Source organism: Natrix helvetica (genome assembly GCF_964273705.1).
Source record: "Natrix helvetica genome assembly, chromosome: 2".
Taxonomy (NCBI): Eukaryota; Metazoa; Chordata; class Lepidosauria; order Squamata; family Natricidae; genus Natrix; species Natrix helvetica.
In genome coordinates this window covers 161,850,248-161,876,304 of record NC_138552.1, presented here as the reverse complement: position 1 = coordinate 161,876,304, position 26,057 = coordinate 161,850,248, and the positions used below count along the sequence as shown (strand labels likewise).

Here is a 26,057-nt window from a genome sequence, read left to right as displayed (position 1 = left end):
TCAGGAATACGCCTGACATATATTTATTTATATATAATGCACTCTGAAACGGAACTGCCAAGTACCCTGAGAGAGGCACTTCCAATCTTTAAGTCGGTGTCAGTCAGTTCTTCTTACTGAAGGTTTAAAAAAAAAACATTTACATTTCAGCTATATAATTTGACTACATCTTGTCTATTAGCTGTATTAGACAATAAGTAGCCTCCATCTCCAATCCAAATACTGAAGCATGAGCCATAGCTATTAGCTTCCATCAAATATACTGTGTGTGTATATTTTCAGAAGCCAGAATAACTGTCGGTTCCGATAACAATAGAAGCATCGGCTCCCACTGTAAGTCACTAAGCCAAAAAGTGAAACATATGGTGGGGATTTTCTTCGTTCGATGCAATAAAGGCGCCTTCCTGAACATGTCATGAACACTTCGCTCAAGCCAAGATTTAGCATTAAAGCTGATAGAATTTATACAATCTGCCTTTTCTGTATCTGAGGAGTAGATGGACTGCAGAAGCAACGAAAATATGTTTTTAAATCTAAGAACCACCCCTGTGAAAAAGAATGAGTGTGTACATGTTTATCTCTGGAATAGGAATGGCGGAAAAGCAGAGCGCTAGCCATTGATTCATCACTATTCTGTTTTTGGGACAACAACCTTTGACCTGCCATCCCAAACAAAGAAAAGTAGTCCCTCATGCTCTACATTTTTTAATATGAGTTTATTTCCCTCCTTTCAAAAAGAGAGAAGGAATGTAATCTCTGGATCCTTTTTTAAAAGCAGAAACAGGACTGAAAATACAACTCAGCTAAATATTAATAATCCTTGACTCACAACCATTTTGAAGTTATGATGGACTCAGTAGAAGTTACCTACAATCCTGTCCTCAAAGTTAGGCTGCTGGACCACCTGTGTGGCCATGAGATCACAATTTGGGCACGGCAGCTGGTTTGCATTTATGACCAAGTGCAGTGTCCCATGATCATGCGATTATGTTTTGCAATGGTTGGGTTTTTTAGTCACTTTCCAACAAAGACTATCCTTTGGGTAACCTGACTTTGGATTTTGCTTAACGACCAACTTAACGACTTACTTAACTACTGTCATAAAAATTAGCTTGGTCTGGTGGTGATTCAACTTATGACTACAATGACAACCAAAATTCCAGGCTCAATTGTGATTGTAATTTGAGGACTACCTGAATATGGAACAGGGTCTACTTTGGTTTTCATTTGTTAAACAGACAATATACTATAATATCATATGAGCCTTTTTTTGGTCTTAATTGGTTTAGGCAGACTAAAACCTAGCAGAATGTCCTATCGTTTAGTCAAATCTCGATTTAAAAGGCCTACAAAGTGGCAATGTGACATGCATATGTAAGTGCAAGGATTTGATTTGGCAATCAAATCTAGATCTGTTTTCCAGACCCAATGCCTTCCAGACCCAAAATTCTAAGATTTAGATGCTGCATAAATCTTGGAAAGGAGATAGAAATGAACCAGTTGAAGAGAAAAATGAATGGGTTCCTAATACCTCAGAAAGTCTTCTTTGGCACATGTGAATTTGTAACATTAAAGTAGAACATTGATATTTCCCTTGTTACCTCTCACTTATAATTGAAAGAACTATGTTTCTCCCTAACCAGGTCTCAAAAAGGCTATATAGCATGGGATGCTACGAGGTCTCTTTGGGAGATACCATTGGAGTGGGGACCCCCGGCAGTATGAAGAGATCGCTGGAATCTGTTATGATGGAAGTTCCATTGTCCGCTGTGGCAGTGCATTGCCATGACACCTACGGCCAGGCCTTAGCCAATATTCTTACAGCTATGCAGGTAACTTCCAGCCTCTTGAGTTCATCTTCACAACCCTCCTTCGTTCACATGCTTATGTAGGTTGGAGAAAAGAAGGGGGAAAACAAATGCAAGTTATGTGCTGAGCTGCTTAGTTCGGAGATTGATTTAATGCTATTCCAAGGGCATGGGATGGGGCAGGCATGAAATGCTCTCATCTTCGCTATTGGTTCAGAACGGGGAGTGCGCACAGGGGGCTCAGAGCATCCGTGATGACATCTGGAAGGGTGGGCGGAGCCTCCTGCCGCCACCATTATCGGTTCGCCAGAACTGGGGCAAACTGGCAGAATACCACCTCTGAGATGGGGGCTGAAGAGGCAAGATTATCATGCACCCTTCTAATTTCACTTGTGACATAGTAGTTTAGAAATCTGAATATACACTTCATTACCAGCAGACAAAATTTATGTGCTCTACAGAGTCAGGTATCCTGCAGACCCCATTACTGCGGGAAGGAGTAAAATTGAGGTAAGCATTTTAAATAGTCTTTGAGGAAAAGTTATGGAACTTTGGTTTTATATAGGATAATTGCAGCAAGATTATTATATGCCCCAAAGTGGAAATGTTTGATACTATCTGTAATGGAGATATGGTTGGTAAAGATGATGGGACTTGTAGAGATGGCTAAATTGACTTATTTGATTAGAGACAACATCTGTATTTATTGCTGACTGGAATCCTCTTGTAGACTTTCTGCTTGAAACAGAAAATTGACTTTTGATTTGTGGTTTTGATGATTAGAAAAGATTAGGCAATGGAAAAAATAGAGCTTTTTTGTAATCATAGAGTAAGAGATAATTTTGTAATTATACTTGTCTTTGCTGCAAAGGAAATTGGAAGTTTTCTTTTTCTTTCTATCTTTTCTTTTTGTGCTATTGTCCTTTTCTTTCTTTTTCTTTTCTCTTTTTTCCCCTTTCTTTGGATTAGTACACACACACACACACACACACACACACACACACGTATATACACACAAAGATAGGTAGGTAGGTGATAGATAGATAGAGATATATTCATATATTTATGAATATGAACATGAATATGAGTATGAATATGAAGCAAGTAAGTCTGACAGTGAGGTAAAAATCAGGGATGGTGGAAGCCAGGGCTGCTGATTCTATTTACAACATCCAAATCCACAGGAGAACGTAAAACTGGAACCCAGATCTCCAAAAGGAAACAGCATTTAAAGAATATTTATCACTTATGTATAGTTTTATGTCTATGTATATGTATTAAGGTTATGAATATAAATCAGTTAGAAGTGCCCAGAGTTTAAACAGAACAAAAATAAGATAAAGGACATTAAAGAAACCATTCTGAAAAAAAAAATCAAAGGAGGGCTTTTTTCTTTTTTGTAACAGGAATAATAATAGCAACAACAAAATACAGCACAGGAAAAGACTAAGTGACTTTTCCCCTCGTGTGTTTCCTAAAGCTCTTTTTAATCCTCATCACCATCTTCAATCATCAACAGCTGACTGACTTCTAACTTACTCTCAGATCTCTGAAGACAATGCATCTGCTTAATTTATCAGAAGAAACAAATTAGGAAGACGCTCAGAAGTTTATAGATGAAATTTCTGATTAACTTAGCTACAAAAAATAGATACTGTTTCCTATGAAAATTGAGCAGTTTTCTGTTGAACCTTCCAATTTTTTTTCCTATGAATGTTGTGCCTACAGCAAAGTAGAGTAACTGCGTCTCCATTACTTTTTCTGTTCTAATAGAAGCACTCGGTTGCCTCATTTGCATTGTTGGGCCTGATTTCTGGAATTGGCAATCTTTTTTCAAGCAGCAGGTAGATATGATTTGATTTTAGGTCTTGGGCACACATACATGGATGAGTTCATTAAAACATTAGATTTGCAAAGCAATTTAAAAAAAAATACAGGAAAATTTCTGAGTTCTCTTGAAATTTTTAATCAAAAGGCATATTAAGGGTGGGGATTTGTGGTATTACATACTCCGTGTATCATGCCCATCGCATCTTGGAACGAAGTGTGTTGGGGTTGGTTCCTACGCGAATCAGTAGCGGTTCACACGTGTGCCGGCCACGCATTGCTCGCTTCGCACGTGCGTGCACTGGCCACACATTGCTTGTGCATGTGCAGTTTGCTGTAAATATATAAACTTTATTGTCATCGTACATATATACACAGTATACACATACACAAATGGTTGTGCGCATGTGCGAAGACCATTAGAAGCTAATAAGCAAGATGCCAGCAATGCCAACGGAGACCGGGGAACCAGTTTGGGGGTGTGGACAGCCTGGGTCTCTGCCAGTTCTGCGATGCAGGCCAGTTTATCACTACCGGTTCGGCCGAACTGGGCTGAACCGGGAGCAACCCACCTCTGATATGTGTCCTTTTTCATCCTCTCCCTCTGTTGCCTCTATGGAAAATGTTCTGGGTATCTTCTTCCAGCAGCTGTAACAAAAATATGGCTGTTCAAAATCCAGAAACTCTTGGCTGACTTAGTAATATCCAAACCACTGAATAAGGGATCTCTCCCAAAAAGGGATTGCTCTTTAAAGTGGCCGTGCTTGCTTGCCTTCTATATTGTGGCCTAAGTGATGAGAGAATGATTCTCCTATGGTAAGGAAAAGGAAAAAGTACTGTAGAACATTGGTGGGATCAAAAGTACATGAAATAACATTTTTAGATAGTAAGTTATGCATGGTTTCACCTTTGGTAAAGCTGAGGAACATAGCTTCAGGGTCTTTTTCAAGGCCAACACAGTGACACTTACTGAATGTCGGTGTAATCGATATGCTATCTTGGCTTTGACCAGTGACAAAAAGTAACTTCCAAATTTTGCAACTTGTGAAAAAATGTAATAGAAAAAAATCAGGAAAAGGGAAAATATCGGTGGAGCTGTTTCTTTTCTTTTCTTTCTTTTTGGTGCTGTCTGCTTCCTTTTAAAAGTTTTAATGGTAGCACAAGCAGAAATGTTGTACAATATTGGAAAGAAATGCAAATGGAAAATGGAAAACAGCTTCCTGTTTGGAAATCATACCAGAAAGGTAGTCAAAGTTTTGATTTGCTGATTCTGATTTTTTAACATGTTTCTTATAGAACTACGGGAACTCAAGATGAGATTTCCAGTTTTCCACTATTAAACTGGGAAAAAAAAATAGTGGGATAAACAATACAGATCAGATATTTTTGGATATCCGTTATTAACAAGGGCAATATATACTTCAGGAAGCAAATAAAATTTTGGCCCCTGAAAAGCAGTATGTGTAACAGGGCTCATTTTATGAATACATATGGGTTCTTGAGTCCAGCAAATTGAATTCATTCAAAGTAATGTTTCTGAAAAAGACCCTGTTAATGTTCTTAGCTTGATTCTGTAAGAAGAAATAAATTGTGAGCTTCTCTTACTGATTCTAATTTATGTTTTCTTATTGGCACTCACTATGAGGGAAAAGAAAATGTGAAAACATTGCACTTTAAAAAGGGTTTAAAATATCTAATAATAATAGGTGAATGCATTTTCAGGCAAGGGTCAGTGATGTAGTATTTATAGGACCAAAACAAATGCAACTTGTTATATATACTGTAATTCTGCAATTAAAGGATTAAAAGAGTTAAAATGTTTTTGAATTATTATATCTCATAAGACTTCAGTGTTCAGGCATGGGAACTTATAACATTTCAGATATCATTCATTTATGAAGTCCATATCTGAACAGTTAACATACTCCTGCTTTAAAAGTCCTGTAAACAATATTTAAGGGGTTTGTGATTGTACAGTCTGGTTTTCCTGTTAATTCTTGCCTCATATAAAACTTTAATCCTATCTGGTATTTGTTCTATTTTCTCTGAATAGACATCAGTGAGGCAATTTGCATGAAGTGTCATGGGTTTTTTTTGCTATAAAATTATATTCACATACATGATGCTTCTGAGAAAAAGGAATACCTGTGAAACTTGAATGCTGGCCTGAAGCCTTAGCCTAATTGATATGTGAAAAGCAGGCATAAAGAACTCTTATGGCAAGTCTGTGCTTTATGACTGATTAAGTTCTTACAGCATTCTTTGTATAAATAGGCACATAATAGCGAGGGGTCCTTGGTGTTTTGATTGTTTTCTTGCAGACATTTCATTATTCTAAAGTAGGCAATGTAATCACTGGTAGCACTGATGATGCTACCTAGTTTGGTAATGAAATATCTGCAAGAGAGCTTCTCTCTCTCTCTCTCTTTCTCTCTCTCTCTCTCTCTCTCTCTCTCTCTCTCTCTCTCTCTCTCTCCCCCCTCCCCCTCCCCCTCCCCCTCCCCCTCTCCCTCCTGCCTCTGAAATTTATGATGCATCAAGGAACCCTGACAATCTGAAGATTGGTGTGGTATGATTAATGAATCAGTAGGCAAAGATTAGTTTATGTAGCTTATTTAAATTGTTTTTAAACCACTTCCTTAAGCCAATAGTGGACAACCGCAATACCTCCAGAGGCTGCTGAACACAAGACCCATGGACAACAGCAAGAAGTGCTGGGAGTTGTAGTTGAGCAGTATCCGGAGGGTCATAAGTTTGGTGTGGATTGGACTGACAACCAGAGTAGAATGGCTGAGTAGGTTTTGTGGGCCTTGGCATTTGACAATAAATCTGGAGCTCAAAAGAGGAGGTGGGGTTTGGAATGGATGTAGGGAGTTAAACCAAGTGTTGACAAGAAGCTTAAGTTTAGCACAATACTTTGCAACTGCAGAAACTTGGCAGCAGTTACGGATCATTCTGCGTGTACAACCTTATTTCGAGTGCTCGCTTTGAGAATAAGAAGAGAGCTGGCGCTGGTTCAAAACCTCAGTAATTTTTCCCTACCGTTTTCGTGTTTTAGAATGAAACATTTCTCAAGCATCTGTCAAACACACTGGGGAGTTGCCATGTCAACTAGGTATAAGAACTATGTACCATTTAGAAGGGGAACTCCAGAAGCGTCGTCTTCATTGAAGAAAAAAGGATGATACTAGAGGTGACTTTGCGCTCACCATTTTATACAGCTCTTATACTCAGTGTTTCCTTTGGGCTTTGGTAAATTGCTTTCTACTGGCACTCATGTCCATTTCAGCTTCTCTAATTACATATGTAACTCTGAATTTTTCAGCTCCTTGTAGTCAGCCAAAATCCATCTATCATTGCCTGCTTTCCATTAGCAGAAGGAATTGTTGTTTGATTTTTCCCATCTTGGGGGTCTGGTTTTGAAAAATCATTTTTGTACTTCATAAATAGTAAAGAAACTTGGAATTATGTAGTAACATTCATTGGTAGCTCTCAGCACTCTATTGGCCAAGTGGGTTTCTACTGAATTAATGGTTTGTTAAACCAAGACTCAATTATGAAATGTCTTCTAAGATTCTTCCTCCCTTACGTTTGCGTCTGCATCTCTGCATGTGTGGTTTGCAATCCAGCTTCTTCGTTCAGATGTAATGATGTCTCTAGTGCAGGGGTGTCCAAACTTGAGAACTTTAAGACTTGTGGACTTCAACTTCCAGAATTCCCCAGCCAGCCATGCTGGCTGGGGAATTCTGGGAATTGAAGTCCACAAGTCTTAAAGTTCTCAAGTTTGGACACCCCTGCTCTAGTGATACTGCTCTAGCATTTCCCCTAATAAGTATGTCTCGTTGACTTTGTAAAATATATTAGTAATGTTCCAATTTTAAATAGAGGTGGAATGCCTTCATGGTGGAAGCACACTATATGTGTGATAATAAGCTTCATCGTTTCTAGACGAGAAAAACAACAACAAGGGATTGACCAAGGATCAGTGCTCAATGTCATGGGAATCCCTAAATGAAATAGATGCAAGGGAGGCTTTCTCTCTCTCTTCATTTTCAAGTGTTTTCCTTATTTATTATATTTAGCAAGGCATGGTTAGACTCTATCAGCAAAAGTTATAACAGAGCAAGCCTGGCTACAGAGAGTCTATTTCCTGTCTACTTCCTATTCCAAGAACGTTGTTCAAGTTCCTCTGATCAGAGCGTTTAGCCATGCATAATGAGAATGGGATTAGGTATGCTACTTTTTCTCTAAATTCCTTGGGTAAACCAGGGAATTTAGTTAAAGAGAAGAATTGGCACCAAATTCTGCTTGTAAGTGCTTAAAGGCAAGTAGCACTCTCTGTTTGGTGGTAAATGATCAGCAGTGTTGCCAATACCATAGAGCAGTGTTTCTCAAGCTTGAGATTTTTAAGAAGTGTGAAAGTCAACTCCCAAAATTCCGCAGCCCCAAATTCTGGGAGCTGGTCCACACTTCTTAAAGCTCCTAACCTTGAGAAACACTGCCATAGAGAGTTCTACTCGCCTTCAAGGCAACCTCCCCCCCCCCAGAACTCACTTCTCCACTTAGCAAGGAGGGGAGGAATTGAGAGGCAGGAAAAACTACTACTACTACTACTACTACTACTACTACTACTACTACTACTACTTCCTCCTCCTCTTCTTCTCCTTCTTCTTACAAACTTATCAATGGGACTAGACAGGGTGATCATTTATTAAGTTTGCATCAAGGATAAAATAGCCAGGGAAACTTGAAATCGAAAGGAGCTGGAGGAGTGGCATTATTCTAGCTCACTTGCTCTTGTTGAAAGTAGACAATGTCTGAACGATGCAGTTGGGAGGAGATAATACAGAAATGTTATTTGGGGGCGAGTTTATATTCATAGAGGATATAGAAGGAGAGGATGGGAAAGGTAAGCTCTTGAATAGTCTTCAAGAAATCCTTGAATGGCCTTGAAGAAAGAGGTTGAACTAAATGGAGAAGACTTAGTTCAGTGAATGAAATGAATGAATGAAATCTCCCAGACACGTATTGCATGTCTCAGTATTCTGTACTTGTTATAAAGTTTGCGTTTCTCATCCTTTCCATTCCTTTACAAACCTCAAGAGGAAGAGGTTCACATCTTCCCTGGGCTTAAGTAGCTTACTCTATTGAACCATTACTGCCGTAATAAAGAAATGTTACTTTCTTGCAATCTAATTCAAGTTGCCTTTATGCAGTTGCTTTAGTGTGAGCTTCTCTGGTATCATACTGAACAGCAATATCCACTTCTTTTAATGAAAAACTAATTTCATATTTTAAGAGATAGGTTTTAACATCTTTACTATTTCACTCTTTCCCATTTAAGGTGTGACTTGAAACCAAGAAGAAGGTATGGCTGGATCAAACCCAATTGTATGAACCTAAAACCCTTCATTTAGTGTCATGCCAGTACCAAAAACAAATATCCAACTTTTAAAAAACATTATTTGGGGAGTCCAGTAAATATGAAACAACGTTTTTATGAATTATCTGTATTTTTAAATGGTAAAAAAGAGTATATTTTATGTTTCCCATTGAAATAATTGGCGTTTTGAAATGCACTCAAAAGCAGGAAAACAGATGCTATAGTTTGACAGAAAAAAAAATCCCCAGGTTTTAACTTGTGGTTTCAGACACAATATTTGTGTACTGATGGAAGGATAGTAAACTGCATTGCAAAACATGGTACAAAAGCGAAAGAAAAATATCGTTTAAAAGAAGGAATACAACAAAAGCCCATCTCACTCTCATGTGTCAATAATTTAGTGCAGCCCACACCCAGCCTAGAGTTCTCCAGATGTTTTGGGACTCTCCCCTTCCAGAACTCCCAGCAATATGGCTCATGGCCATTTTGGCTGGGGATACTGTGGCTGGTAATCCCAGCACATCTGGAAGCTGTCAGGTGAAGGAAGGATGGTTTAATTCAGGGCAGAAGAATATGGAGTCGCTGCAAACTACGGCCATCCCACCTCAGGCGCAAAAATGATCTAAACTTAATCCAAAGACCGAATTCTAGTTTAGATGCATTTGGCAGGCTGAGGAGAAAAAAAAGTCAGTGAAAGGAAAGCAATTGGTGGAGCTCTAGAAAATATTTTTGAAATTGTCCATCCGAAGTCTTTTATAATTAGAGGCTAGCCAGTAGAGATTGACAGAGGAAATTACCGTCAAACGTTTACACAATAAAATATGTGCCCAGGACCATATCCGATGCTGATCTTACTGAAACCAGAGTCCGGAAATGTACACTGGAAACAAAACTTGGTACCTTTCTGGGGCCAACACAAACAGCAATTACAGCTCAGTGTGAGAGGCATCCTAAAAAATACTACTGCCTATCAGTAGTTCAACCAAGTCAGCACTTTGGGGTAATTGCAGGGGAAAGGGCTGAAAAACATTACACATCTCAGCAAGAAATGGCCCTTTATACCTTTAAAGTGATCCTTGATAAAACAATCCCAGGGTCAGGAGAAGGCTACTTTGCCAATTTTGCTCTCGCCATGGGATCGGTGGACATCTGGTTGAACTACGGAAGCTGGAAAACGGCTTTAATATTCTCCTGACAGTAAAACAAGACATGTGGAAAACATTCTAACCTGTTAATCTGTGGCGCTCCTGAAAAAAAAAAGAGGAGGGGGGGACATTTGGCTTTATATTTTAACATGATAAATAGCAGGTCTCTTGAGTCCAGCTGTAAATAGATTAATGGCACCAAAAAGGAAAACGATCCTAAATAATAGGATTGGTCACTTGTGTTACTCTTCTGATGGGCTAAATGGCAGAAGTAATAGGGAACTTCTATCCTCACAGCTTTACAACTGATCTGTTTTACAAAGCTCAGTTAATACTGTTTGCAGAACAGTAGAGCTCCTTCACCAGCATGAAGTGATGGAGACTGCAGCTTTTTTATCTGCTTACTGAATTGAGTGGGACCTAGCTTTGGGCAGATGTGCAAAGCAGACCATTGTGTTGCAACTATAGGTATTCCTGAACTTATGACCCCACGCTTAGCAAGGCGGTTATTAAGTGAGTCAGGTGGTTATTAAGCGAGTCAGGCCTGATTTCACAACCTTTTTAAAGCGAAGCACTGCAGTTGTTAAGTGATTCCTGCGGTTGTTAAGCAGATCCGGCTTTCCCCCCTTGACTTTGCTTGTCAGAAGCTGGCTGGGAAGGTTGGAAACGGCAATCACGTGGTTCCCGGGATGCTGTAACCATTTTAAATACTGTCTGTGTAGAGTTCAGACTGGAAGAGATATGGCAACAAGGTCAGCCAATGGGAGCTGAAACAGTTTGGTGCCTGGGCGTGGCTTAGCTCTGAGTCTGCTGCTCTGAAGTGAAACTGTTCTCTTCCCTCTTCCTGTGTTTGCTTGTATTTGCTACATTGGAAAACCTGCATTTTAGTATTGTATATTTACTTCATGTGTTGTGTTATATATAAAGAGAAGTTAATGAATCCTGCTGAATCAGTTACCTGTATGTGTTTTCTTGATGTGATTGCTGCAACAAACTGACACATACATGCCGGTTGCCAAGTGCCTGAATATTGATCACATAATCATGGAGGTGCTGCGATGGTCATCAGTGTAAGGACCAGTTGTAAACCAGTGCTATGGCAACTTCAAACAGTCACTAAACAAATAACTATAAGGGCCCTGTCTAAATATAAATAGTAACCTGTTCTGAACCCCCTCCCATGCCTGTTAATAAACCAGAACACAGGCTTGGCTGTTTGCCACTGTTTAATTACTGAGATAACGAATCCTTTGGCTGAGGGCCCAGACAACTCACGTTCAATAGAGCAACCCAGATAATTCAAATGAAACAATGCAGATAGTCCAAACGAGCAGACACGGCTAGAATACACAGATAGATTTTCTTAACTACTAATTCGAATGGTTGTTTCCTGCAAATGTCCCCTCCCAATACCTCACCTATAATCTCTTTTGGGAGGGGCCAATCCACCACCATCTGTGCTTAATCATCTTCTGTGAGTCTGCCTATGGAGTTGCTGTTTCCGTTTCTCAGCCCTCTCAATCTAGCATCAGGGACAAACTGCCTTTAATCCTCCCACTGCTCCATGTCTCAAGCGCCTCCTGGTGGCCAATCAGCCTCTCTGGTACCTGCTCTGAGTCTGAACCCTGCACAGGGTCCTTCACATCGTCCAGGGCAGACTCATATGGTTCCTCGCTATCCGAGTCCATCAGCAGCTCAACCGGATCTTGCTGGGCCACAACAGTAACCTATCCTGCCTTTCTATAGTTCTGGACAGATCTAGATCAGGGGTCCCCAATTCCCGGTCCATGGACTGGAACCGGTCCGTAACAAACCAGACTGCTCAAACAAGCGAAGCCCCATCTGAAGGATTCAGGCAGTATGCAAAACCATGCCCCTCTCTGGTCCACGGAAAAATCTTTCTCCATGGAACCGGTCCCTGGTGTCCCAAAAGGTTGGGGGCCACTGATCTAAATGGTTCATATGTTGCTTGATGAACTGTTTAATTTATTTAATTTTTAGTCGTCCCCCCCCCCCCGCCATTCTTTATCGTCCTTGCCTGAAACTATTCTGAAGAGTTGATAACTCTGGAACAGAATGAGATAGGATGCAAAGTTGGGTAGCTTGAAAAAAGTTGCCTGATTTAAATAAGATTTTCTTCAAGTAGAACTCCATGATAACAGTTCAGAAGTGGCAATAATGCCTATTTGTCTTCTCTCACCTGGCCTACAGTCTGGGGATTTCCTGCTAATTCACCATCCAAAGACCAATCAGATTTGGCCCTGGTTAATTTTTCCCCCTAGATCAGCTAATTGTTTTCATGGATAGAAAATTGCTAAACCAATAACAGGCATCTCTCCTCTCAAATGTATGCCGAGTGTATTGTACATGCAGATCAATTTCACAGTTTGCTGAATGAATGATATTCTTAGCCTTATATTCTATGCACTTATGTAAAGCCAGAAAAAAAGATCAAACGATGAACTAATTGAATATTTTGAAGCTAAACTATTGGTTATATTACCCAAAACATAGTCCAAAATAGAGTAGCCAGTAGTCTTTGCCAGAATGTTTTTCTACGGTCAAGATTTCATTATTAGAAAAAAATAATAATACTGAAAACAGCAGAACATTTACTGCAGGGGTGGCCAACCTTGGAAACTTTAAGTCTTGTGGATGTCAACTGCCCTAGTCAGCAAAGATTGGACACCCTTGATTCAGTATATTCAGCAAATTTGTGAGTTTCAAAGACAACCTTACCCAAATGGATGCAAGTCAGGACCTTCACAAAAACCTAATAAACAAAGAATAAAAACTCTTTAAAACTGTAATCTTGGAGTTCACAGTTTTGGCTCTTCAGCAGTAGAGATACCATATGTTGGCTGCAGCAATTAAGAGGGCCAGAGATGGCAGCAATGAGGTGCCAACAATTCTAGCTTGTGCCCAACACCCCCTCTCCCGGGGCATTCATTGTTCAGGATTTTTTTTTTCTGAAAACAGATGTCATCATTTTACAGGAGAAAATATATTTTGGACTTTAGTGAAAGAAAGTTCTGTACTGTTAAGAGCCTGGGGTGTAGCTGCCTATTGATCTGGGTTGAGAATGCTGGGTCTTTAAAACTTGTTTGCATGATTCAGCTAAAGATTAATAAAGCAATGTCAGGATTATGAGAAAGCTACTTTGCCAATTTTGCTCTCACCGTGGGATCAGTAAGGTAGATTCCATTTGGTAATGATCAGTGGTGAGTTGCTCCTGGTTCGGCCCGGTTCGGCCAAACCGGTAGTAGCGGTGGTGGGAGGCCACAGCCACCCGCCCTGATGCTTCTGCGCATGTGCAGAAGCGTTGCGCGCAAACGGGAGCGCACCTAAACCAGTAGTAAAATATTTGCAATCCACCACTGGTAATGATGTATTTTTAAAAAGATTTATTTATTAAGCCTGTAATAAATTATCCTTGTATTGCTTCAGGATAGGTTTGTGCAGATAAAAATATGCCATATACAGTAATTTGATATTTTTTTTAAAAAAATGGGAAAAAGCCAGCTTTTATTGTGTCTTAACTTTTACTTTAAAAATAAGTAAAATCAAAATCTTAAAAGTAATCTTCCTATTATCAGAATTTATCAAGCAAAAAAGGGAAATAGCCCAGTTTAAAGCAACAGTGCCACCAAGTGTTTAGCAAAAGAATACTCTTCACTTTAAAAAATAATTACTATGCTCTTAATTGCATGTACATCCTTCATACATTAAATTAACACTAAATTACAAAGAGGATGCAAATACAGCCCCCTAAAGTAATTTGTTGGGTGGCATTTGATTCAGAATTTTAATCACATTTTCATATCTGTGTTTAAGCTGTATCAGACTTAGTTTTTCTTCATAAGCTCTGGGCATTCAGTAGGGTTACTTTGCAAAAGTTGGTTTAATGCTCTTTGAACCATCAACACAACTATGTCCTCTGGCAGCTTGTCAGCATATTAATATGTATGCACAGAAATTCCATCCACTGGAATCACTACCAATACAAAAAAATATGACCGTGCCTAGAGACAACAGGGGAACATCTTCAAAATAGTTGCACTAAACATTTTGGAGAATGTGGCAGCTTCAGTGCTTTAAGGAGAGATGCTCAACTTGTCCCAGTGCACTTTGACAAACTTCCTGTCAAATCTTTTGCACTAAACTTTTTAATACTAAAACTCTTGTTAAGTACACAATTTGTTTTTCATTGCATAAATAAAAACACAATTAATGGCAAGTATTTATTCTATTAGCTACTGCTTTCATTGCAGTGGGCTCAAAGTTGTTTATCTAAAGCCCTTGATTAGCCAAAATCCTGTGCACTGGGCTAGCAGCAGTATACACCAGTTACCTCTGTAGATAAGCAGTGCCTAATGTCAGGATTGCTTATCTGTCTTTCCAGACTGAATGGGTAATTTATTTTAACCCTTGTTGGCATCCTTCTATTTGCTTGTGGAATTTATGTTTAGCAGAACAGGCCTGTGTGAGTAGAATTTTTGGAGACAGTACTCTTAGAATACTTTGAGAGATATGCTTATGGTTCAAAAGTATAGTTTATTAAGGAAATTTGCACTGGTATACATGGCTGCATTTCAGAGCTTTCTGTCCTTGTGATGGTAAAATTGAGAAGGAAGCATAAAATACTGGATTCTTCCTGCCAAATATAGGTTGAAGGGAAGAATCTCAATCTACCAAGGGACTAAAACCCAGACAATAAATGGTCAATGGTGAACTGGTCAGTGATAAGGGTCCTTAAAATGTGCAAAGAACTTACGCTTCTGAAACTGCAGGTCCAACATTTGTCTAGCTGATAATGCACATCATTGAATGCAAAGTAGCTGAAAGTATTACAAAATACAATATTATTCAGCAATCAGATTTCATGGTTAGCTTGGTACTAATCGATGGGTGCAGCTTATTCCGTGTAATGGTAGATGTTTTAGGATGTATATTTCAAACAGTAGCTCCTTGGATCTCATGGGAAAACATAATTTTAAATGTGGATTTTAAAGTAAAAGCAGATCATGTCACCTGGATTCTCCAAAGTGTTCTTTTTTGTGACAAATTGAAGTTACTTTTAATTGGGTTCTATAATATGTACTTTAATTTTGCTCATTTTAATAACTTTTCCTCTTGCTGCTATTAAATTTTTATTGTTTGCTTTTTCAGTTTTATGTGTTTTTTCTTACAGCATTTTCATCCTGTGCTTCTGTTGATTATATTGTCTGATTTTATGATTAGAATTTATATCAATCTACCCACATTTAATAAGAACCCAGGGTATTATTTTAATGCTTCATCCTAAGAACTTCTAAAGCTATTTTCCATGACCGCTTTGGCTTCAGAAAAAATGATTCTCACTGCATATAAGTCTGAGAAATAGCTTTTTATATATATAATTCAGTATTTTGGGGCTTGTGTAAAGTTTTTATTTTGCTTTTTGCATCAATCAGCTGTATGCCTTGAGTTACATTAATGTAAGTCTGCTCTACAAGATATAAAATGATTTTAGCCTATCTGAGTTCTAGAATGTATTATTATCCAAACATGAAGAGCATTCATAAAAACATTGGCTGTGTTATATTTGAACTTGAGGAAGAAATTGTAATCTCAGACACATCCACTTTAGTACTTTAAGTTCCTAGTTGTAAATAATCTTATGTCAAATTAGGACTATTTGGCAATAGTGAAGAGTAGTTCCCAGTAAAAAGTCTTCAGATGCTATGACTATATTTTCGAAATGGCATAATTGGACTGCGCAGCGATTTAAACACAAGGAACAAGCCGCCATTATGTTTGCCAAGAAATCCATTTCCCTTAATTGTACATGCCAAAGGTTGCAACCAATCGGGGGTGACCTGTTTCACAAATCCTTGAAAAATGCCTCTGATGGAAGATCAAACCTACAACACCTATCTTTTTTTTTGTCTGTGACTTAAATTCAGACTACAGGTAGACCTCAACATATCATCAAATTTGTGTTGCTAAGTGAGGCAGTTAAGTTAATTTTGTCCCATTTTATGACCCTTCTTGCCACTGTTGTTAAGTGAAGCACTGCAGTTGTTAAGTTAGTTGCAAAGATGCTCAGTGAATCCGGCTTCCACATTGTCTTTGCTTGTCAGAAGGTTGTGAAAAGTGATCACCTGACCCCAGGACACTGCAAATACCATAAGTTGGAGCCAGTTGCTAAGCATCTGAATTTTGATCATGTGATCATGGGATGCTGCAATGGTTGTAAGTCTGAAAACTGGTCATTGGTCACTTTTTTCAGTGCTGTTGTAACTTTGAACGGTCACTAAATGAACTCTTGTAAGTCGAGGGCTATCTGTATAATTGTGAATCCTTCGATTTTGGAAATATGAACAATGTCACATTCTCCACTTGTGCGACTTTAGATTCCCTTTTTTTTTCAATAGAGGGTCTCAGACTATTGTCTCATCAGTCCATGCTGATTGGGGGAATCAATTTGTAAAGAAATAGAATGTTTTATTTTGAAAGAGGTATTGAATGCCCAGTGTGGCAGCTGTGTTGAAGGTGTGTCTATTATAAGCCATGCACGGTCAAGGTTCAAGTAAAATAGGATAAGAGTACAATGGCATCTGGATTATGGAAGGCATGCTCAGATGTACATTGCAGAAAATGTGCCCAACCATTTCTGTATGCAGAGTGCCCTAGTGAGCATTTTGAATTGAGGACTATCTCTCTGATGGAATATCTATGATTACCATTATTGTTTTCTAGATGGGAGTTCGTGTTGTGGATTCTTCTGTTTCGGGCTTAGGAGGTTGCCCATATGCGAAAGGTGCCACTGGAAATGTAGCCACAGAAGATGTGATATACATGCTTAATGGCATGGGGATCAATACAGTAAGCTGATTCTTATATATTTATGGGATTCCACATAATTGCTAAAATGGAGGGGGGGGGTCATTGAAATAGCACGTATCTCATGCCTGTTATATTGATTTCAAACAATATAATGTGTTACACTCTTTTAAACCTTGTTCTAAGAGGCTATGTAGATTTGATAAATGAATCAATCAAACAGTGCCCACCGATGCATTCTAGGACAGCAATCTGTCAGGGGAAATTGGCTTTTCCACTGAACAGATTTTTTTGTGTTACAAAAGGTTTGCATAGTTTTTCTCCTAATCTTACTTATACATATGTGATTTTGTATAAATGTCTAACTAATTTTCCCAGGATAGGAATGCATCTCGGGCAATTGTAAAAACTCTTTTTAAAACAGTTTTTAACCCTCACTATTACTTGAATTCTACACTTCAGAGTTTATTTTCTTATCAAATTATTGATAGTGCATACCATTTACTAGAATTAAACATTGCCCTTTGTTTACATTATTTCCATTGACATGTTCTTTCTTGGGTTACTGCTAAAGAACACAATGGATCTTTTCCCTCTTTTAAAAGCAGTTGTTCTTTCAGATGAGCTGAGAACTTTGAAGTCACAGTTAATTCCTCGTTTAGAACAAGGTTCACAATGATTAGATCAAATTGTCAGTTTACTTTGGGAAAGCTCAGACCCAGCATCTATACATGGCTGTGTATAATTTTGCAAAGGTCAGCTCAATGAACACCTGGCAAGTGAAGATTAGATTTAAGGTGCTGAAACTTTTTTTTTTGAGGATAATAATATGTATGAGTCAAAAGAATATTAGAATCCCCAAACAGTACTATTTTTTTGCAGAAGTCTGTGCTCATCAGATTTCTTGCTTGTTTACTTTGTGCCTAGATATACATTCAATAAATTTACTTCCAAGTAGAAGTGTGTATGGGATCTCAGTTTGAATCTGATGCTATTTTTAGATTCCCTGACTAGCTCATTTCTCTTGCAGCAGGATTCTTTCAATTTCTTCCACCTTGTTAAAATAGAAACTGCTTTTTGCCAAAAGACTTTAAACATAACTAGACTTTTTGTCTAGTGGTGAAGGCACCAGGCTAGAAACCAGGATACTGTGAGTTCTAGTCCTGCCTTAGCCATGAAAATTGAGGGAATGACTTTGGGGCAGTCTCTCTCCCTCTCTCTCTCTCTCTCTCTCTCTCTCTCTCTCTCTCTCTCTCTCTCTCTCTCTCCCTCCCTCTCTCCCTCTCTCCCTCTCTCCCTCTCTCCCTCTCTCCCTCTCCCTCTCCCCCCCCTCTCTCTCTCTGCCCAATCCACCTCAGAAGGTTATTGTTGTGGAGTAAATGGGGGGGGGGAGAAGTATTAGATACGTTGTTCACCTTGAGTTGGTTATAAAAATAATACAGGGATTAAAAATAAATAAAAGAAAGTAAATAAATGTCTGTGCCTGTACTGGAACATGTGCTTACACTCCAGCACAATTAAGTCCCTCAGTCTGTGGAGGGTTCTGTCTGGTCACTACCTCCACTCATTCTTCATAAAGACATTTCCTCTTGAAGTCAGTCTTTCAGGAAGAGGCCAGAGGATTCTCCTCTTTCTCCCTCTCCTTTCCCTTTATAATTAAGCTGAATGGCCAGGATGGATGAAAGGCTAAATCCCCTGTCAGAATGAGACAGAGAATTTCAGAAAAAAGTACCAATTGTTTGATTTGCAGGTTAAGGCTATGAAGCTAATGGAACAATGTCAGTGAGAGAAAAAGAAAAGGAAAAAGGAGCTCGTTTAGTATAGGCTAGAAAGCAGAAAACCATCAGTTCAAATCCCATCTTAGTCATGAAAGCTGGCTGGATGACTTTGTACCAGTCACTCCCTGCCTGCCCAGCTCACCTCACAGGGTTATTGGTGTGTGGAAAAGAGAAGGGGGAAATGTGTTGGATATATTCGCCACCTTGAGTCTTGCATTCTGTAGGTTGTAATTCACAGTTGACCTTCCTGGTGCAAAAATGCATGGAGGAACAGCCCCTTGTAGGTAAAATAAAACAGAAAAAATTGAGATCAGTCCACAATGTAGACAGCTTAATTTCTTTTACTTCTGCAAGCCCGCTTCAGGTTGTGGCGCATGTCTTATTCTTTATAGGCCAGATGCTCTCCTCCATGACTCTGAAGAAGAGCACTATGGGCTTTCCTCTTCTCTGTTGCTTGGTTGGTTGCTGAAAGTTTGAGTTTCCTGGGTTTTGCTAGTTTTTGCCCATTATCTTGATTGATTGATTGATTGATTGATTGATTTACTGACTGAATGACTGAATGACTGACTGAGCGATTAATCCATCATTCATGATACACAATGTTGAGATGCTGGAAATGCGCAGAGGAAAGCAACAAAGATGCTAAAGGATCTGGACGCTAAATTGTATGACAAACGGTTGAGGGAACTAGGTGTATCTAGCCTATTGAAGAGGACATAATAGCTATCTTCCAGTACTTGAGGCGTTATCACAAAGAATAGGAGATTGACTTATTCCCAATGACTTTAATTAGATTATTCATCCTTTAATTTCATAGAACAATGGATTTTGATTTGATAGGTAATTAACTTTTCAGAGTGGTTTATAAAAAGTAATAGTAAAGCGCACAGACATTCATTCACATCAAAAGCAAAACTTTGAAATACTATAATTTAAAAGTATAAAAGCAATTAGTCAAATTGAAAAAAAATGGACCATAAGCAAACACTAACCTGCGTATAATGGAAAATAAAAGAAGCCATATCTGGCATCAATTACAAGGTTAATGTCAGCTGAACATATATTGACAGTTTCACATTTAGGATGCCACCAACACGTGGCCCTATTGCATTTTATATCAAGCATCAGTTGTCATGGTATTCCAGAGGCCCTGAAGGACTAGGACTTTCAGATGTTCTGGTTGCAAGCAAAGAGCAAAGATCTGAGCCAAATCTTTGAATTATACTGAGACCCAAACAGTGTTAACATTACTGTTTCTAGGGTATAAGTGTAATATGATTATATTTCTCTTCTCCTAGTTATCAGACCGGAGAGCCAGTTTGGTGTAGTGGTCAATGCACCAGGCTAGAAATTGGGAGTTCTAGTCTCACCTTAGAACACAAGGCCGGCTGGGAACTTTGGACCAGTCACTCTCTTTCAGCTGTAGGAAAAAGACAAGGGCAAACTATTTCCAAAATCTTGTCAAAAAAACTGCAGGGAATAATCCAGACAGTTACCATGAGTCAACACTAGCTCGAAGGCACAAACGTAATAATAACTTTAAAAGATGATCATTCTGAAGTTTGGATGATTCAGGTACCTTCAGATAACATAAGTTCTGAACCAACTTCAGAGGTCCATATAAAATTCTCTAAAGTATTGTAATCCAAAGGTATGTGATGTAGTTGTTAAAAAGCATTGGGGACATAATGTATTAGAATGCTGCCAGACCCTAAGCTATAGAAGGTAATTCAGATAAGCAGAGTCAGAGAAAGTTTCAGAGTATGGATGATTGATGCAGAATTTAGGATCATTACAAAGCATGCTCATATTTTCCTCTCCTGCTGAACATCTTGAGTGGTTATATATGAATATTAAAAATATTTCTTTCTCCTCTCTCTTCCGCAATTTTAGGGTGTGGATCTTTACAAAGTTATGGAAGCTGGCAACTTCATCTGCAGAGCTTTGAATAAGAAAACCAGTTCTAAAGTTGCTCAAGCTTTGTTCAGTGATTGAGCTGGAAAATAAATGGTGACATTCTTAAAAAATTAAATATTTATCTGTCAGTGGGCTTTTCCTGTTTATAGTTGCAAAAAACAAGCATATTGCAAAAAATTAAAAACAGTATCATCTGAAGGGAACAGTAGCACTACAGTTGATATGAGGCCAATGGCAGTAATGAATTAAAAGACCAAAGTAGAAAGCCTTCATTTGAATTGCTAAATGATTTTTTTTTCTTTGGGGGTCCTTGGGTGGTGCCTTTTGAAACTTACGATGGCCTCTCTTTATCAAATCATAGTCAATTTCTGATGTGATGCTTTTAGAATATAAATGTTCCCCTGTCGTGGTACTCTGTGCCAACAAGAGTACATACTTATTTGCTTACAAATGAAGTAGGCTTGCTACACGGATTAAAAAATAAGTTTGAGACAAACCGAACTAAGCAAGCATACTGCTATGTAATGTAATGCTACTGAATTCGAACTGAGCTTACCTTGCTATGAGTTCTGCATATCAATAGTTAAGGAACAAACAATCAAGAAATATGCCACAATTTAGCACTTGGTAAAGCAGCCATAAATGCCTTGAAAAAAATGTTCATATGCTGTGATGAGTCTGTACTATCAAGATCAGAGGTATGCAGCCAATGGTTTTCTGTGTGACACTGAATGAAAGTTGTACTTTGAAGAAGCAGGATAGAAAAAGCATTGATGCTTTTGATGTTAAAGATGAATAATCAAACAAATCTACCCCTTGAGTTCGCATTCCAGGCATAAATGACCAGGCTCAAATTATCCTACTTCAAACACATTATGTTTGAGCTAGCTCTCTAGAGAAGACTCTGATGCTAGGAATGGTGGAAGGGAAGAGAAGAGGATCACTAGCAGCAAGATGGATGGACTCCGCTCCGGTGGTGATGGAGGCAGCTCTAAAAGTCCAAGTTAAGGACAGATCTTCATGGAGAAAATTGCTAACAATCCACACTGATTTGATGGCGCATAATAAATCAATATGCAGCTTGGGCTCCAAACTATGTGTAAGCAATATAGGATGGTCCAAATGTGTTGAAGATTATCAGCCTTGGCTAATGGTAGTAAGAAGTGATAAGACGTAGCCACCCCTGTCTAATTCAGGAAAATATATGTCATAATGTATTGGTGACTCTTGTAAAATGCCTTAAGTCTTTATTCAATTTCCTTCCATTTTTTATTTATATATTTGCTCAAAATGTACTGTATATGTGTACGCTTCTGGAAATATTTGTCCATGTACTAGATGATATATTTATAAAACTCTGAACAAGTATATGCAAACTATAAAATCAATTAAAGGAATCTTTCTCTATTGAAAGCTCTTTTAACTCCTGTTACGTGATCAACTGCAACTCGGAGTCTGTAAGAAACCCTCACACTACACTAAAATGTCACGATAAGGGGCATAATACGGTCAGTCTCCTATTTTGAAAATGTGTATTAGAATTAGATTGAGCACAGCCACTGAGGTAAAGGTTAACTCCCAATGTAGGAAAAAATCTTGGATTACAAAAAAGAGAAGAATGGACAAATTGCATTTGGTCTGGTGGGTAATAAGGTCTGGATTATGTATTTAATTGTTTCACTTACAGCTGATCCTTTTAACTGTCTTGGATACAATGGGCTGCAAATTTTAAAGACAGTAAGTACATTGTTAGCTCTTAATCAAGCTTTTAGTGTCTCATAAATATTTGCAGCAATTTATGAGGCCCATCGTTGTGTGTGGCCTGTTGTACAGTTTATTTCTGCAGATTACCTCTTTCTCTTTCCCAAGTCATTATGCTCTGAACCGAGAGCCAAAACTGGATTTGCTATGAGTAGCATTTTTGGAGTGTTTTACTATGCCTGACATCTGTTAAGAATATGAAGGACTTTATCTTGTTCCAAGAGTTTGTGGGAAATGGCAGGCTGCCACATTCTCCAAATTTGTGGCGTCGTCCTATAGTTGTGACATACATTACAGTCATTGTAATCAACTTTAATCTCTCATTTTTGAGCAAATGATATTTAATACCGCTGCTGTGTTGTTGGGTTGTTTTTTTTTAGTGAGGATGTTTAGGAGAGCAAATTTTACTTCACTGTGCAAACTTCCTGAAACGTTGTTGCTATACAGTGGCAGCATTAATCACTCTCTCCCACAACTCAATTAGAAAGAGAGGTGGTGACGCTTGTGCCTTCTTCCGTGTATACACCCCTCAGCCAAATGGCTGGCCAAATTGGGATTAGAACTATGGACTGGGAATAAAAGTAAAAAAATTTGTCCCTGCCAATCCCAGTAGAAATTGTGTCCCGTCTTCTGACAAGTAACTACTTCAGTTACAGCAGAAAAAAATGCCCTTGCAATGTTTGTTTTTAAAATTAGATTCCCACTTTAGGATTATGTAGTACTGTGATGGCGAACCTAAAGCATGCATGTCACAGGTGGCACACAGAGCCCACTCTGCGGCCATGCAAGCCGTTACCCCAGCTCAACTCCACTGCGCATGCGCTTGTACTTCCCACTGACCACATGGTTTTCGGGTCTCTGCCGTGCAAGCGTAGGGGGGGCCATGCGGGAGGCATGCATGCATGCATGGGAGTGTGGCTCACTGGGGGGGGCGCACATGCATGTGGGGGACATGGGGGTTGTACATGCATACGTGGGGCGGGTTGCACATGGGAGGTCGCACGCACATGCACAGTTGTCAGGGGGGCCATGGGTCTATTGTATTATGGGCAAATGCGCATGCACATACTTTTGGCACATGGCGACAAAAAGGTTAGCCATCACTGATATAGTATATATCCATGCTATCTATTTTGCCTAGAGTGGAAATGTTCAGATTACATTCCTTATATTGGATTTTCTTAGATGAGGGCATCACAAATGAATTGAATGCAATTGAGCATGCTAGTTACTGTAGGTTACTCAGTTAAAAGCTGTTTAATCACTTCTGTATTTCAACAACCTCATCAGTTCAGATACAGAAAGCATTTTGGTCCTTGTGAACCTGAAAAGGGCCAATATTTTATAACTTGCTGTGAACAACGAATTGTACAAAAAATATCTTCTCTACACTTTACGTTTCTGAATCTCTCTCTTTCACATAGAAAGTTCTGTCTGTCTCACACACAGCTCTGCTAAGAAGAGGAAAGGTTTGCCTACTTTTTCCAGTTTCTTAGAAAAATCCCCAGTGATAATTTGGTTTTGGGAAGGAAGATCAGTGGAGGATGTGATTATTGGCTATAAAAAAAGACCATGTAAATATTTCACTATTGCTGGATCGTTTCACTAAATATAGGTAGCCCTTGACTTACAACAGTTCATTTAGTGACTGTTTGAAATTACATCGCCACTAAAATAAAGTGACTTACGAGTGTTTTTCACACTTAAGATCGTTGTAGCATCCCCACAGTCACGTAAACCAAATTCTGACAGTTGGCAATTGACTCATACTTATGACGGTTGCAGTTTCCCAGGGTCGTGTGATCACCTTTTGTGACCTTCTGACATGCAAAATCAGTGGGGAAGCAGATTTACTTAACCATGTTGCCTGCAGTGATTCACTTAACAACTATGGCAAGAAAGGTCATAAAATGGGGCAAAACTCACTTAACAAACATCTCACTTAGCAACATACATTTTGGGCTCAATTGTGATTGTGATTTGAGGTCTTTCTATATCTATTATATCTATTCATTATTTTTCCCAAGTTATAGTCTTTATCGTAAGATATGAAAAAAAAAATACAAAGTATGCTCCAAACTATATCATTAATTACAAGTAACCAACCTGGACAGAAGACATCGATAGTTATTGACTGCACTTTCCATTCAGAGTTGATGTTATTGGTCTATAATAATCTACCTGAAGACAATATATTTACTACTGATTACTTTTTTTTGTTAATCAGCCCTTCTAATCAGCTATTAGGAGAACAACTCAACAAAAAACAAGTTTATCTTAAGGAACACTGGAGAGAGATTTCTTCTCTGCATGAGTTTTCAGAAATTACAACAAATTATATACTGTTATGTCAGCATTCATCTAGCTAGTTGTACCTGGGATGAAAGGGAGGATCTGATTTTCACACTTGCAGACCAGGTTACACAAAGGGCTTAGGCTGACTCACTTCTACATATGAATGGCCCATGGAAGCAATTACATGTAGTGCTCAAGCTCCTCACTACGATCAGTTCCATACTGGTAGAGATTGTTTCTTCACTTGCTTTATAACTGAGTAGGAGCTGCTCACCATTCCTCTTTGTTGGATTAAGAGGAGCATGGATGAATAGCGTTACTGACATGATCAGGTTTTACAGGCATCCAACGGGTTTTAAGAGAGGCATTCTCTTCCATTGCAGCTGGCAAGAACTAACCATTACAACAACCAGACTGTTCACAATCCCTGAAATGGTTCTCCATGGTTATTGCTGGTAGGATAGGTTCTACCATAGGGGAATTTTGTGTAGGATCCCAGGGGTGGGTTCTGGCAGTCACTACTGCTGGTTCGCTCGTGGGTGCGCCATGCGCCTGCGCGCATGCGCAGTACAATAAAAAGTGCTCTGCACAGAAGCAAAAAAACAAGAACCAGTTCAGGGGTGTGGCAGGCCTGGGTCACTGCCGGTTCCAGAGACCCAGGCTGCCAAACCACTACCAGTTCAGCCAAACCAGTCTGAACCGGTAGGAACCCACCACTGTAGGACTCCTTTGGATTTAGAGCCAAATCTAAGTCTCAAACTGTGTAAGGTCAGAAAATATCTGGTAAAATTAAAGGAAAAATCCATCTTTAGAAGTGTATAGGTTTTTGTCTTATTCCAGCTTCTGATGTTAACAGTGAAGGTAGCCAATGGCAACCATGTGACCACAGATGCTATGTCACGGTAATGGCGAGCTGGTTGCCAAATATGCAAATCCAATCATGTGATTGTGGGGATGCTGTTGCGGCCAAAAGGAGTTGAAGTCCACAAGTCTTAAAGTTGCCAAGTTTGCACACCTCTGTTTTAGGGACAACAGCTGAAAATACCTGAACAAATGCACGCTGAGAATTGTTTGCTGCCGTTGACCTAAAGGTGACATATAGAATTCTATGTGCCCATTAAGAGCAAGCAAATAAGACACTAACAAGTAAGCAAACAGGAAGAATAATCAATTACTTGCCTTGGTTCAAAGTAATGGCTCATTTTGCTTTGATTTCTACAAATCAATTAAATGAACTAGGGTGCTGCAAACAGAAAATTGACCATTTTGCTAAATGTGCACTTTTACCACCTTTAGGTGTATCTTTCAGATTTCAGTT

At 39.0% G+C, this 26,057-nt stretch overlaps 1 protein-coding gene across 2 annotated transcripts in view; it reads left to right on the top strand.

Moving 5' to 3' along the window:
- The window catches only part of HMGCLL1 (3-hydroxy-3-methylglutaryl-CoA lyase like 1), a 59,697-nt gene extending 37,589 nt beyond the window's left edge, over positions 1–22,108 (top strand). For both annotated transcript variants that reach the window (XM_081944031.1, XM_081944032.1), the window contains exons 7-9: positions 1,644–1,832; positions 16,905–17,030; positions 20,660–22,108. In XM_081944031.1, coding sequence (XP_081800157.1) covers positions 1,644–1,832; positions 16,905–17,030; positions 20,660–20,761 — 417 coding nt within the window. In that variant the 3' untranslated portion in view covers positions 20,762–22,108. The remainder of the gene's footprint in view (positions 1–1,643; positions 1,833–16,904; positions 17,031–20,659) is intronic.
- Positions 22,109–26,057: the final 3,949 nt, after the last annotated feature.